The sequence below is a fragment of the Ceratosolen solmsi genome, unplaced genomic scaffold, assembly GCF_000503995.2.
Source record: "Ceratosolen solmsi marchali unplaced genomic scaffold, CerSol_1.0 scaffold1, whole genome shotgun sequence".
Classification (NCBI taxonomy): domain Eukaryota; kingdom Metazoa; phylum Arthropoda; class Insecta; order Hymenoptera; family Agaonidae; genus Ceratosolen; species Ceratosolen solmsi.
Window position 1 is genome coordinate 1947425 of NW_011948415.1, and position 14344 is coordinate 1961768.

At 27.2% G+C, this 14344-nt stretch overlaps 1 protein-coding gene across 1 annotated transcript in view; it reads left to right on the forward strand.

Moving 5' to 3' along the window:
* The window catches only part of Phlpp (PH domain leucine-rich repeat protein phosphatase), a 35278-nt gene extending 32178 nt beyond the window's left edge, over window positions 1–3100 (forward strand). The window contains exons 12-13 of the mRNA XM_011508289.1: window positions 187–578; window positions 2437–3100. Coding sequence (XP_011506591.1) covers window positions 187–578; window positions 2437–2777 — 733 coding nt within the window. The 3' untranslated portion in view covers window positions 2778–3100. The remainder of the gene's footprint in view (window positions 1–186; window positions 579–2436) is intronic.
* Window positions 3101–14344: the final 11244 nt, after the last annotated feature.

Genomic DNA, 14344 nt, shown 5'->3' on the forward strand with positions numbered 1-14344 from the left:
GAAACCATATTTGTATAATGCAATTACGGTAGATGCAAGAAATACAGATGCGCTGATCTAATTCGATGTAATGATAATTTTGCAAATAGACCCTATCTAAAAATTAAAAAACAAAAGAAAAACAAAAGAAAAACAAATTAAAAATAATAAATCTTGTTGAAAAAAAAAAAAAAAAAAAAAAAACAGATCCAGCGCAATGTCGAGTCGCAGCAGCCAGCGACAGTTGCGAGAGGATCGGAGTTCCCCGAGTGGCCAGTCGGATCAGACGAGCGAGGTCGGTCTCTTCGAGCCCCGTAGCCGTCGTCGAGCCTCCGACCGCTTTTGTTCCGGAAGTGCAAACGCTTGCAAGCTCCGTCAACAGCAACAGCAGCAGCAGCAGCAGCAACAGCAGCAGCAACAGCAGCAACAGCAGCAGCAGCAGGAACAACAGCAGCTACCCGAGAGGACGCCACCGCCGAGCGACGAGCAGCTCCGTTGCTGGGAGTACATGCTCGAACAAAATACCCAGCTGCTCTTCGACAAGGAGCTGGACACCCTGACGAGCGCGCCCCGGAGCTCCGTCTTACGCCGAGGTCGTGGTAAAGCAAAGTGGCCGATACTTAGACGAAACGTCCAAGTCGCGAGCTTATTTTTACGCGTCGCGCGCATTTTCAGTTAAATTCTGGATTATCTTCACTTTGAATTATCTTTCTCCGCAATTGGAAAAAGCTTGTGGCTCGGAGCGAATCGTCTAAATATCGATTTCCTTACAGATTCTTTTTTACCCTCGGCGTACCTTCAACGTGTCCCATCTTGCAGAGATAGAGACTGTAGGGACTAGAACAATGGACATTCGTTGCGACTGCGAGGACGTAACTCGAGTGTCTTCGAGTGTTGAATAAAGATTTGCATTACGGATGACTTCGTGTCATTACGGGCTATTGAACTTTCGGAAAATATTTCAATGTGAAAGACCCTCGGCAGTGTAGTCGGCATGTAATAAACTATCGTATAGGTGATACGGGTTACCGAATGTACGGAAGTATGATTCCGATATGATGAAGTATAACACGATTGTACCATACGCACATTAATTATCGTATAATACATAGTAGCAACATTTATGTCTTTGGAAAGATAAATTTTTAAATTTTGCTCAGTTTAACGAGATTTACTTAACAGGGATGTCGATATTACGATAAATAATAAGTTATCGAGCAATTGTCTGTCGGAATTATTATCAGACTATTGGAAATTACTTTAGCTAATGCCAGTGACTAAAATAAGTGAAATGTACTAGAGTTCTGAAAACCTTCGCTATTATTAGTCGAATTTTTAATGTCAATCGAACGAATTAAAAAACTTGACGAATTAGTCAAGAATTCATAGGAAATGATTCGTTTTTATCATTTAAATATTTTAATAGAAGGAAATAATTTTATTTTTATGAATTTCTCCATTTTTCATCCAAATATTATTACAATTTTTCCACCTACTTTGGAAAGGAGAGAGGGCATTACGCAACAATAAAATTCCTATTCTTTATTTATTTCAGAAAAGAATTATCCCTATTGGCTTGTCTTTATAAAAATCAATATTAATGTATAAATAAAATGACGTGATTTGCTCGATAGTATTAGTAGTTAAAAATTCAGTTTAAAAATTCAAATGTTTAATCAGCATTCTAGAACTTTTTCGCTAATTGTAATGCAGGGAAGCTTCGTCGATTAAACAATCTTAATACCATTTCAAATGGAAATCGAATATCGTAGTGATATAATGGACAATATAAATGTTTCATTTCATTCATTTACAATTAAGTTAACTTATTATTAGAAGAAGAAAAAAACAGATATGAGCATTTTGAATTTAAATAATTTGTTATTAGTTAGATATGTTCATTTGGGCACGAGATTAAGTGAATTATTTGAGAATTGTCAATTCGTAGGAGGCTACATTAATTTTACAATTGAAATGATTTTCCACGAATTTTCTGAATGATGGAATAGAATTGCCGATGATCTTACGAATAATTGTAATTTATCGTAATTTGAGATAATGCTCGATTGATGACAATCAGTGGAATAATAACTTGGAAGTGCAATGATAGCCTCTCGCAATATAATTAACGAATTTCATTAATTCACATACGAATTAACAGTATTTCTTCTAGTATTTAGTCGTCGGTACGCGACTTTTTTATCAATAATTTTGGGCAAAACGCAGTTTAGCGAAATATTGCTTTAAAAAGAGGCAGAAAAACTGAGAGAGTGTGTGTCAACAATTAGGTACAATTATCAAACGTCACAATCCAGCGAAAAAGCTTTATAAAATATAAATTAAGGAGTAAGAACCTGTCGATTATAGGCAAAAAAAAAAAAAATTCGACCAAATCCCCGCTCAGAAAAAATGAGGTACTAGGGTGCGCAAGCTAACGTAGACGGTTTTGCTTCTCAGGCCAGTCGAGGTCGACACCGCAGCTGGGTGCGAGCTCCAACGTGCCTTTCCTCTCCCGGCGCTTCGGCAGTGCTCGCTCCTTCGACAACGGGGCACAACTCCAGGGCCCGAGAGCTCTCCTCCAGGTGGCGCCTGTGCTGCGCTCGGGCTTCGGGGGTAGCGGACGTCGCGTTCTCAACGGCGGGCCCAACGCCGCCTACTTCGGCAGCCTCCAGCGACTCATGCCTTACAACCTCGAGTACGACTTTGCCGTGATCCAGGAGCGGGCGACTCTCGACTCCCTCGAGCAGGACGCCTCGCGGATGCAGCAATACTGGGGTGTCGCCACTACAGAATTGTGAACGGCTCCGCGCACTTTTTCCATATTTTCTCCCGGTGGAGTTGCTGCTACTTCCGCGGCATGTCAACTCACTCGACAAACCTCTTTCCTCTTCATTTTTCCCATATCTTACTATTAGGTTGTTAAAGAGTCGTTATCGGTTCGCTGATAGGCTGCTTTGTCTAATGAGTATACGAAAGATTTATTTTCGAATACACGTTTATTTGCATTTTAACTTTAGATGAGAAAAATCCTCGGTTAATGTTTTGTCATCGTTGCACGCGGATAATTAGTGAATCAAATGATATTTCCTTAATTTGAGATAATCGGCTAATTTAATGTTGGAAAATTATTTAGTTTGCATAAGAATGCGCGACGACGACGAAATTTCGCAATGTGATAGTTTCCTTACTTGTAACGTAGGTTCTCGTCTATTGGCATAAATATCTCTTGCAGATGTATATAGTAAATGCAAGGTACTCGGTAGAAAAAACAATTAATTAAGTATTATAATTGGTATTGATATGACTTGAATTTCGTGCATAAATACCGACTATAAACTTTGAAATTATTGTTTTAAATACCTAATTGTCGTTGAAATTGAATCGAAGAATTTTCCTAAAATTATTTGACTTCATTTCTATTATTATTCTAAAATTATTTTACATTTCGAAATATTGTCGAATGAAATGTTTAATTTAAAATATGCCATTTAATTTAATTCCAAAATATGTAACTTTAATAAAATCGTCATTAAAATTATTCTATTCTAAATTAAATTGACTTTTACTTTCTTAAATAGATACTACGCATCTCCAATACGTATAGATTAGCTCATATTTACTAATTTTTAGATAAATTGTAAAATAAATTAAGTTCTAATGCACTACTACATGTAATTTATTGCTAAGCCTTTCATAATAATTAATTCAATTATACATTGTCACAATGTTAATTTGTTTATACAAGTACTCGACATACCTTTAAACCGACAAAGTTATGTGTAAGCTATTAATGTACCAAAAAAATTTCATTCCATGTACCTGATCGTCCTTTTGTCAATCTGTAAAAATATTCTAAAACTTAAATTTATGTAAAAATAGTTGTCTAATAAAAGTAAAATGTTAATAATTATTTACTGATTTGAAAGAAGTATCGCTATCCTCTCTACCGAACTGTTAGATTTTATTCATTAAGAAATATGAAATCAATTGATAATAATAATGTCATTATGAAGAGATATATAGATTCAATGTATTGTAATGTACGATTACATAATTATGAATTACTTCTTTTTCACTTTAAAAAAATATTACATAATATTTCTTTTGATTAATATCTACGTTAGATATTTCCCTTATTTTTTACATTTTTATTAGTCTCAATTTAGAGACATTTTTCTAATAAAATTAATATCTTCAATAGGTATTAATGTTGAAATTGAACATAATTAATAGATACTCGAGTTTTTATTACATATTCACATTTATTGCTCAATCATATAAAATGTATATTTCTTTAAAAATAACTTCATTTTAAAAAGCAATTAAAAAAATAAGAAAAGAAATTTTTTAAATGAAACAAATCATAATTAACATTTTTTATTATTTTGCAATATATATATATATATGTGTGTGTGTGTGTGTGTGTGTGTGTGTGTGTGTACACACACATGTATAATGAACAGTACACAATAAATATCTAATCAATAATTCAATTAAAATATATAAAACATTATCATTGTTTTTACCAATACTAAGTTTATTTTGTTAATTTTCATCGATATTACTTATAGAATCTTAATTTTTTAACTGTATTTTTAATAAATAATTATACTGTTCTCGATTATATAAGTTATACGGGGAATCTAAAAATATGGTTGATATTTGATGAATCCATAATATTTGTCAATTTAAATAAAATTTTCTTTCAATTCACTTAAGAATTATAATGTATCAATTAATTAGAAAGTACAATACTATAATCATTCGTTCAAACAAGCTAAGTTATTTGAGTGAAACTGTGTTTATTGAATTTACGAGAAGTAAAGAACTTGTGGAAAGTTGACTAATTGCATTTTAATTATATACAAGTTATTTTTCTGCTTACGTAGACATATTGAAGCGAGATCGAGAATATTATAACGTGACAACTGTTGTTCCCGTTGTTACTTCTTATTCAGTACATAATCTCGTATATCTTCGCGCATAAAGACATAATGTCAAATACATTATAAACAAAACAATTCAATACTGTTAAAAGTTGAGAAGTCTGTTAAAGTGTCAGAAAAATTAAAATGGCGTAAAATAGTAGATGAAGAGAAGTAGAAGACATAATGCTGTATAATGCTGTAAGGAGGTGGAAGAGTAAGATAATATAACGATAATATAAGATTTAGGTTTAGATTTAGGAAGAACGTGGGGGTGGGGGGGGGTGAAACAGTAAGAGTCAATAAGTAGCACCGATAATATTGTTTTATCTTAACAAGTATGTGCGTGCGTTTGTGTGCATATCGGAGTTCGATGTCTGCGAGAGTTGTGTCATGCATCACCGTAAAGATACCATGTCTATTCATAATTCTTGAGAATTTTACAATTCGAGCACATGTTTACCCGAATGTGCCTACATAAAAATATTTAAAACGTGATTTAGATAAAAGAAATTAAAATTTTTTTATCTTTTATATAATCATCTCCCTCATATTTCTTAATTAGCGTTTAAAATATCTTACTGGAGTTAATATACTTATTGTTGCCTACGTTATTGTAATTTTCATTTTGCTTTCCTTGAAATCAAATGAATGAAAGCTAGTTAAAAAGAATAACAATTTTTAAATCAAGATATATATATATATATATATATATATCCGTATGTCTTATGATTTAATATACTACCTAACTAATACGAATGAACAGAATTCTTTGGAGCATATAATACATTCAAAAGGAAATTTCATCAAAGAACTCCGCATTTCATCCACACGATATTCTTGGCTGTACAAATAACTTATCATTTTACACACTTTCTAACTTTTTATATCGAATGTGGTTCGATATTCTAAAATACAAACACGTATGACTGATTGAGCAATGTTCTGGGAAATTATTAACACGCTTCATATACATTCAATTTTCTATTTACGGTCGATAATTTCATTTTACATGATAATTTGATGCATTCATGTAGTTGGCAGAAATTATTCATAATATTTTCGATGTATTAGAAACTCAATGAATAAAATATTTTAGAAATATGGCTCGTTAATAATGTAATTATTTTGAGAGAAAAGAATTAATTTAAATTTTTAAGGTTAATTTAAAACTGAATTATTTTCAATTTTTCATGATTTAAAAATATTATGACTAGTTTTGTTTCATAGGGTTTTGCTTTTTTAATGATAAATAATTTTATGACTTATGGCTTTATACATAATTATTCCTATTAAATAAATACAATAATAATAATATTTAATTAAGAAACATTTTTGTAAAGTATGTAACATATTATTATGATTTATGTTTTCGTGTATTGATTATAAAATTGATATGATTTGGAAAAGATACTAATCATGCAAATAATATATAAACACGAAAATATATAGTAAATATTGAAGATATTCGCAAAAACATATATATCACATATACATAGAATTAAAGCGAATGTGTCGTTAATTTATCAGTATTTGAATACGAATGAATTTTGTTGTTGTTGTTGTTGTTAATAATATGCTATATTTGATTATCACACATTTAATTACGAACACATTTAATGAAAGGAATAATTTAAATTCCATTATTTAAAAGTCATGGAATTACTAGACTATTTTTTTTAAATACCAGCTTAAATGCCCATCAGCGAATATTTATTCTTTTATTACTAAATCGTCTCATACTATCAAACTGATTGAGGCTACATACAAATGTACACGCGCACGTGACATATATTGCTTCTAATGGATTTGTAATCGAGGACTAGGGATTACATTGTAATTGATGGTACCAAATGGCACTGATGTTAGAAGCGTAATAAGGAGATATGCAGTCGATACACTGATTGTGATTTAAATATTTGTAAAAATTAAATCTCGTTTCTTTTTTTTTTCCTTTTTTTTTCTTACAAAAATCATGTCATAGTATTTTCACAATTAAAAGTATCATACACGTACATGTCTTAATTTCGAACTTATGAAAAGTTTTATAATAGAAAGAGAAAATAATATAATATTCAAATTCCATTGCATTGTGATTCTTAAGATTGCATAAGCGTCGTTGTCTTTTTAAAAAATCTTCCCTCTGTACATATATAAATACATGCGTTTACACTTGGTAAATATATATATAATTGAATAAAGACAGTGTGTCAGTCTCATTTATAAATTGTAAATACTAATATTCATCATTAACAATGAATTACAAATAAATTAAAAATTCCAACGCTTTTCAAACAGTAAGAGAAAGATATATACGAGGTCGGTTATTTACATTCGCTATCTTTACCTCTGTCATTCATGAGTTTGATTATGGGATGATATATACAACATTTATTCTGATGAAAAATTAAGTCAAGATGATGATTCTTAGTACATATTTGCTTCAACCATGTTGTAATATGTTTATAAGTTATTATTATTTCGACATGCCTTGAGAAATTGTACGATAATGTTGTTATAACGAAATCTGATAGCAAGGTAAATGCAGAGTTCATTTCTTCTAGTGCAATACTACATACGTCTAGCATATATTGCTAAATAGTTGTTGTAGTAGCTTTCCAAAAAACACATATACTTTATGCACAGAGATATATAATTATAATAAAGAAGCTTTTGAAAATGCTATTTTACAAAGATATGACGGATGGAATTTTACTAAAATAAAGTGAAAACATACATTCGTTATGGTTTTTGTAAAATGTTTCGATTACGATAATTCGTAAATTTAGGGTAAATTTCTTAACGTCATGGATTAATAACAATGCATAACAATTTTAATAAATTACTATATAATTCTTTGGATAGAGGCTAAAAACAAAACATTTACCGATTTCATTTAATTACTAAATAGATATAATTGAATACTAAAATATAAAGAAAAATTAACTTTCCAGATAATTGCTTACATTACTAGTTCGTCGTTAGTTGTTCAATCGGTGCGAGTTTGGAAGAATATAAATTTTATTTTCACTAACATACCGTGCTAATTAACTCTAATTCAGAAACTAATCGATACTCTTATGAGACGAAATATGAAAGATTATTTATTACGCGTATGTTTTTAGAATCGTCCAATGGAAATCTAAATGTAGTTCATATTAACAAAGTTGGCATACAAAATCATTCTTGTTGAATATGAACGTCCGAACAATATTTAATATACGACATTTGTCTTTATACGGTTGAAATTTAATTGTTCTGAAAGTTACAATTGTTGGGATGCTCCTATACATCTAAGCATTTCGCCCAAATCAATACCTCAAGATCTGTACGAATGAAGATCGGCTTACGTAATATTACGGTTTATATGCTATTACATTAAAAATTGAATTTTATGGTATTGGTGTTGGTTAAAATATATTAGTAACAAAAAACATTTTAATAATCGGAAATTATAAATTATTATAATACAATCATATAGATTTTTATCAAATATTTAGGTAATAAGAATTTATAAATCCTTACTATTATTACTATTGTTATTAGCTTTAAGAATTTTCTTGATGCATGTTAAATTTACATTAGTATTATATGTAACAATATAGATTTAATATAATGTATTGATGGATTTCTTCGTATAGAATAAAACACAATTGCTTTTCCAATATAAAATAAATAATATTAAATAGGTATTGACGATAAATTCTATATTTATTATTGTAGATTATAGTTATTCGTAACATAAAAATTTATAATCAAAACTTTTTGTAGTCGTCAATAAGAAATTAACATCAATTTAATGTATTTTTAATGTATTTGTATTGAAAGAAAGAACCATTATAAATATATGTTTAGAATTAAATTTTGAAATAAATTTTATGTAACTCAATATATAAAAATTGAGATAAAGTACAAGATAATAAATATTTTTAGAAATAGTTTAATGGATTATTCTCAGCTCCAATTTAGCTATTATATATTTTTAACCATTAGTTCAAAATAAGGCCAATGGATATCTAATCTTCTTAAATGTATAATACAAAATGTAAAATTCTCTTTAGAAATTTAATTTGTAATAAAATATTAATTATTCGTAAAAATAATAACATGTAAGATACTTAAAATATTAGCATTGATTTATCCTTATTTATTTTTAATATAAATTTGAACTTTGCCAATTAATAAATAAATAAATAAATATATTGACTGAATTTTATTCATATTATTCACGTTACAATTACATCTATGAATAATAAATTTTGGGATATCTAAGAAAATCCTTTATTAAAATTTAGGAAATAATACCTACCCATATTCAAAATATTATAATTATAAAAAAATGCATACTTACAAATTGAATACATTTTGCTTTAATATATATATATATATATATATATATATACATATATATGTCATCGCAAATATTAACATGTTTATCAATAAATAATCTAAATATAGTAAAAAATCATCTAAATGATAAAATGCAATGGTTAAATATACGATAAAATTTTTATACTTTCCTTCGCTTTTGTTCAAAGATAAAATAAAAAAAATATGTATAATATGAAAAAGAATATATTTTTTTAAAGCAAAATATTCGTAATAATTAGATTAGAAATTGATCGTATAACATCTGTTTAGACTATTTGAATAAAAAAGTAATTTTCTTTTTTTTTAATTGAAAGAATTATTATATATCTGCGATATCATTTATCGAAATTATCAGAATAAGTTACGTAAGTTTGAAGAGTACTTCTTCGTTACGCAAGTAGAGTTGACAAGTAATATTATATTTTTTATTAATTGATACTCGAATAGATATGCGGCAGCAAAACATTTTCATTATAAAAAAAAATCAAAATAATCGAAGTATATAACATATAAGTGCAATTTGCAAAGAGAAAAATATGCAATAAGGAAATCAATTTGCACCGATAAACTAATTATGAATGTTTAAGAAATTATTGATGCAGATATTAAATTAAACATGATTTATTCGTAATGAATATAAAATATTATATTATATTAAATTTAAAATTATACTTAAGTTTTGCTCATATGTAGATGCGTCAGTAATGTTAACAATTACTGTTAAAATAAATATCTAACTCGGCCAATCAACTTATTCGGCATTAATACTGTAATACAATATCGTTACTGCTTTATTCAATACAGTAATATTACGATAAAAATTATATAGTAATATTATAATATTCTTAGAATAATGTCTTGTACAATTTTTGATTTTAGAAAATCACGGTGTGATTCAGTCCAACCTTTTAATTTGGAATACAATTGAAATAAAACACATACATCAATGCATTACAATAAATTTAGGTTATTTGAAATATTTCATTATCATATACAATTCTAAGACTATTCTATGACTGTGTCTTAAAATTAATAAATAATATACTTTCAGGAAGATGGCAATTGTACTCTTTGGTTAAGTTGTTATGATGGCAATGAGTAATGTGACTCATTCTATGTCGACGTATAGAAAATCCTATTCAGCTTTTCAGGATTATTTTTATTGTTAGGTTCAGTACTACCGGTGACATTCTCGTCCTTATTTTCTTTACAATGTTTCTTTGCTCCATTCTTCTTTATGGTTGAAACAATATATATATATATATATATATATATATATATATACATATAATGCATGTAAAAGTACATTATATATGTAACATTGTTTTAAGTTGATAGTTTGCTGAGAAATGTATAATCGCTTATTAGTTTAAATAAATTGAAATACTACAAATATTACTATTTAATATTTAGTTGTAAAGATATAAATATAAAACATCCTATTTTTATTTTTCTTGTAAATTTATGAATAGTTCGTTTACACATAATTTGAACAAAATTGTTTTATATTAAGGTCTTTAAAATTTCCATAAATAGTCATTAATAGATGATTAATATTATTTTATCTATAAACGCTTTCGGTCTAATTTTTTAAAAATCTTATATTAAATACAAAATTATGAATTTCTACATTTACGGTAAATAATATTATAATTACAAATATTTTGCTTTCATTTATTTAATAACAATATTAAATCAAATTATTTTACAAAATACTCATCTTCATTATTAATTAATTTATCATTGTATTTCCAATTATAATTTATTATAGATTTACGTTTTTCATATAAGAATTTTATAAATATTAATAATAGAAATCAATCTCATTTTACTAGTATAATTTATTTATTTATAATTAAATAGTAAATTATTATTTAAATATTTCTGTCTAATTTTTAAATTAAAAAAAAAAAAAACAAAAAAAAGTTAAAATCCTCTGATTGTATAATTGAAATAAATTTTTTACCACTAATTAAGTGCGTTAAAAAAGAATTGTCTGTAAATCGAGAACTTGAATTGTAAATGTATAAGAGAGATAAAAAGATAAGTTTCTTACAACGAATTGGATAATGAAAAAAGATTTACAACATATCATTCTGAATTTAGGTCACTCGAACATGTCCTGTTCGTAAATCTTACAAGAAGCCAATCAAATTGTCTTCATCATTATCACAAAAATACAAACTGAGTTAAAATATCCAAACAATGAGGAGAAAGATATTTTAAGTTTACTTTCATTAATATTATTAATAAATATTCATAATTATTATAATAATCTTATAAAAGCTTAAAATGCAATATTACCGTCATAACGTAAATGAAGTACATTAAAAAATATTTCAATAATTTATAGAAAATCCAAGGGATTTAGAAAATATTTTATATGTATTTAAATAATGATTATGCGACCTTTTCAAATTTTAAATGACAATTCGTTTTTTCTTTTTTTAATCATACAGTCTAACAACTTACTATTTTTCATAATTAATTTTAATAGTAATACTTGAATGTACAAAGGAACGATTTAGATTTTATTTTAGAAAAAAAAAACTTTAGTTTTATGCTAAAACAAGTAATTATTTTAGTAACCGTTCATTTAATTAAATACTAATGTAATAAGTAATCTTAGTAACTGTTAAATTTAAACGGATTAATATTAAATAGATATTGCTATACGAATACTAAAAGTTTGTATATAATTTTAACGAAATTGTAACGAGATATATGCATCTGCACAATTGCAATATTGCAATAATTAAAATTATGGTTAATTTGTAAATTGTAAAACAATATGCCCAATACAATTTGATTAATTCCGTATTAAAAGCATATAAAGTATAATATTTAGTGCTTTGCAACGAAATATAAATTTAAGTAACAACATCAGTTGGAAATATACAATGGGATCGAGAAAATAAAGCAACTGTCGCATTAAGTATGTAATCCTTATTTATTTAGATTAGTAAAAAATAAAAGTAACAAAGAAAATTTCATATTATATTCATCGTTTTTCGTACAATTTGGAAGGTCAAACATCTGCTCATGGCACGCGACTACGGCCTTTCGAACTTTGCACTTATCAATGATTGCATTAACGTTAATCTGTTTTGTAAATTATTATTGGTTGATTTTCTTATCGTTAAATTTTTTATTATCGCGAAATTTGTTTTTTTCATAAGAACGAAATTTCGTTGGCTTCCACTGGTTGTTATGTTTACGAGTCGAATATTCCGTGATCAACTTCACTAATCAGCACTTATTTTTTTAATCCTTGTTCAGTATTTAATATTTTAATATTAGAGAATCGTTCATTTTTTATTATGCTTTGTTTTTATTGGGCGTAATCCAAATTGCTTTCTTCCTCAAATATCTATCGAGAGGAAGAGCTTCGATGACAGGTGTGACACAATTCTCTGTACAAATTGTTTTATTTATTGTAACAAGCAGGAGTGAATTTTGGAAAAAACAATACTGGATAATTTCAGAATATATATAATTTTATAAAATATAATAGCTACAGGTCTTTTAATTATATAGGTATTGGATAAATAATATAAATATCGCCTATGTTTTATGGACCAAAGTAGATATTAAAAGGATTTCAGTAACTTTATTCATGATTTATCATACAAAGATGAAAAGTATTTTAATTTATCAATATATACGGAAAATCATATGAAGTAATTAATATAATTTACTGAAAATTTTTCCCTTGTTATCTTGTATCTATTATGCAATCACGCATAATAATGTAATTTAATTATTATGTATATAATTGATAGACGAATTGCATAAAGACATTTTTTATTAATTTATTATATTATCGAAACAAATGATATTCGTATGAAAGAAAAGGTAAAATTGAAATTACACTTGAGAAACATTGAACTTAAATAATAAATGTAATTTTTATTAATCTAGAATTTTGAAGATTAGAAGTATCGCGATACCGAGTGAAGCTTAAGTATTAAAAAATTCATTCAATAATTTTACCCGCCATTTACATGAAAGTTTTAAGAAGATTAATCAGTCAAACGATCGGTTAAGGGATAAGAGGGATTTTGACATGTTAAACAGCTATTCGAAGCTCAGAAAGAACTGTTTGAAATTATAATATATTTTGAATGCTAAAGCTATTCGTTCAGTTATCGAAGCGTGTAATTGAAAAAATTCAACTTAATCTGAGAAAATATCTAATATTCATTTAGTTCAAGTAAAGGTATAAGCTAATAATATTTCTTAAATGTAAAAAGTTACTTCACTCGTTTATGAGCAATAAACTTTTTAATTTATTGAAATACTAAATTTTTTTCAAGAATAAAAGGAAGTTATTGTAAAATTATAAATACATATAATGTCATAAAAAAAATTTTTTTCATATGATATTTTAACATAATACACTTTCGTATTATAAAAAAAGAATTGCGCAACGTTATCCGTTGCCTTTATGCAGATAAAGAGTTTCATTTTTCTTTTACTGGTATTGTAAAATATACTCAGTAAAAAATTTAACCTTGACTTATGCAGTTTAATACACGTAAACAAATACATGTATACACATTGAAATTCTCTATCTATATTGTAATTGTATATTAATTTTTTCGTTTAAATCACGAATTATTCGAAACAATTTCAAGTATCTCTATAGAATATAATAGGCTTGTATGTATGTACACAGATGCGTCCATACACACTTGGATCATTTTACCAAATGTTTGCGTTATTACGGCTGTCATGGAGTATATAAGATCTTAAAATTTATTTTTCCAACGACACAATATGTCAAAAGTGAAAGTCAGATCTATTCATTTTATTCGCATAAATATACTAAGGCTTATGAATATGAATAATTACGAAGAAGTAAAAACTTTTAATTTACAACGATATTTTTATTTGCATTTCAAACGAATGTTCTCCTTTAAATGTATGAATATTTTTTGTAACAATTTATTTACATAGAGAAAGTTCGTACGAATAAAATAAATTGAGATAGATTTTCATCTCTACAAGCACACTTTTATAAATGAATTATTTTCATAAGAAGCTATATAAATTCAGCGAAGCAAGTA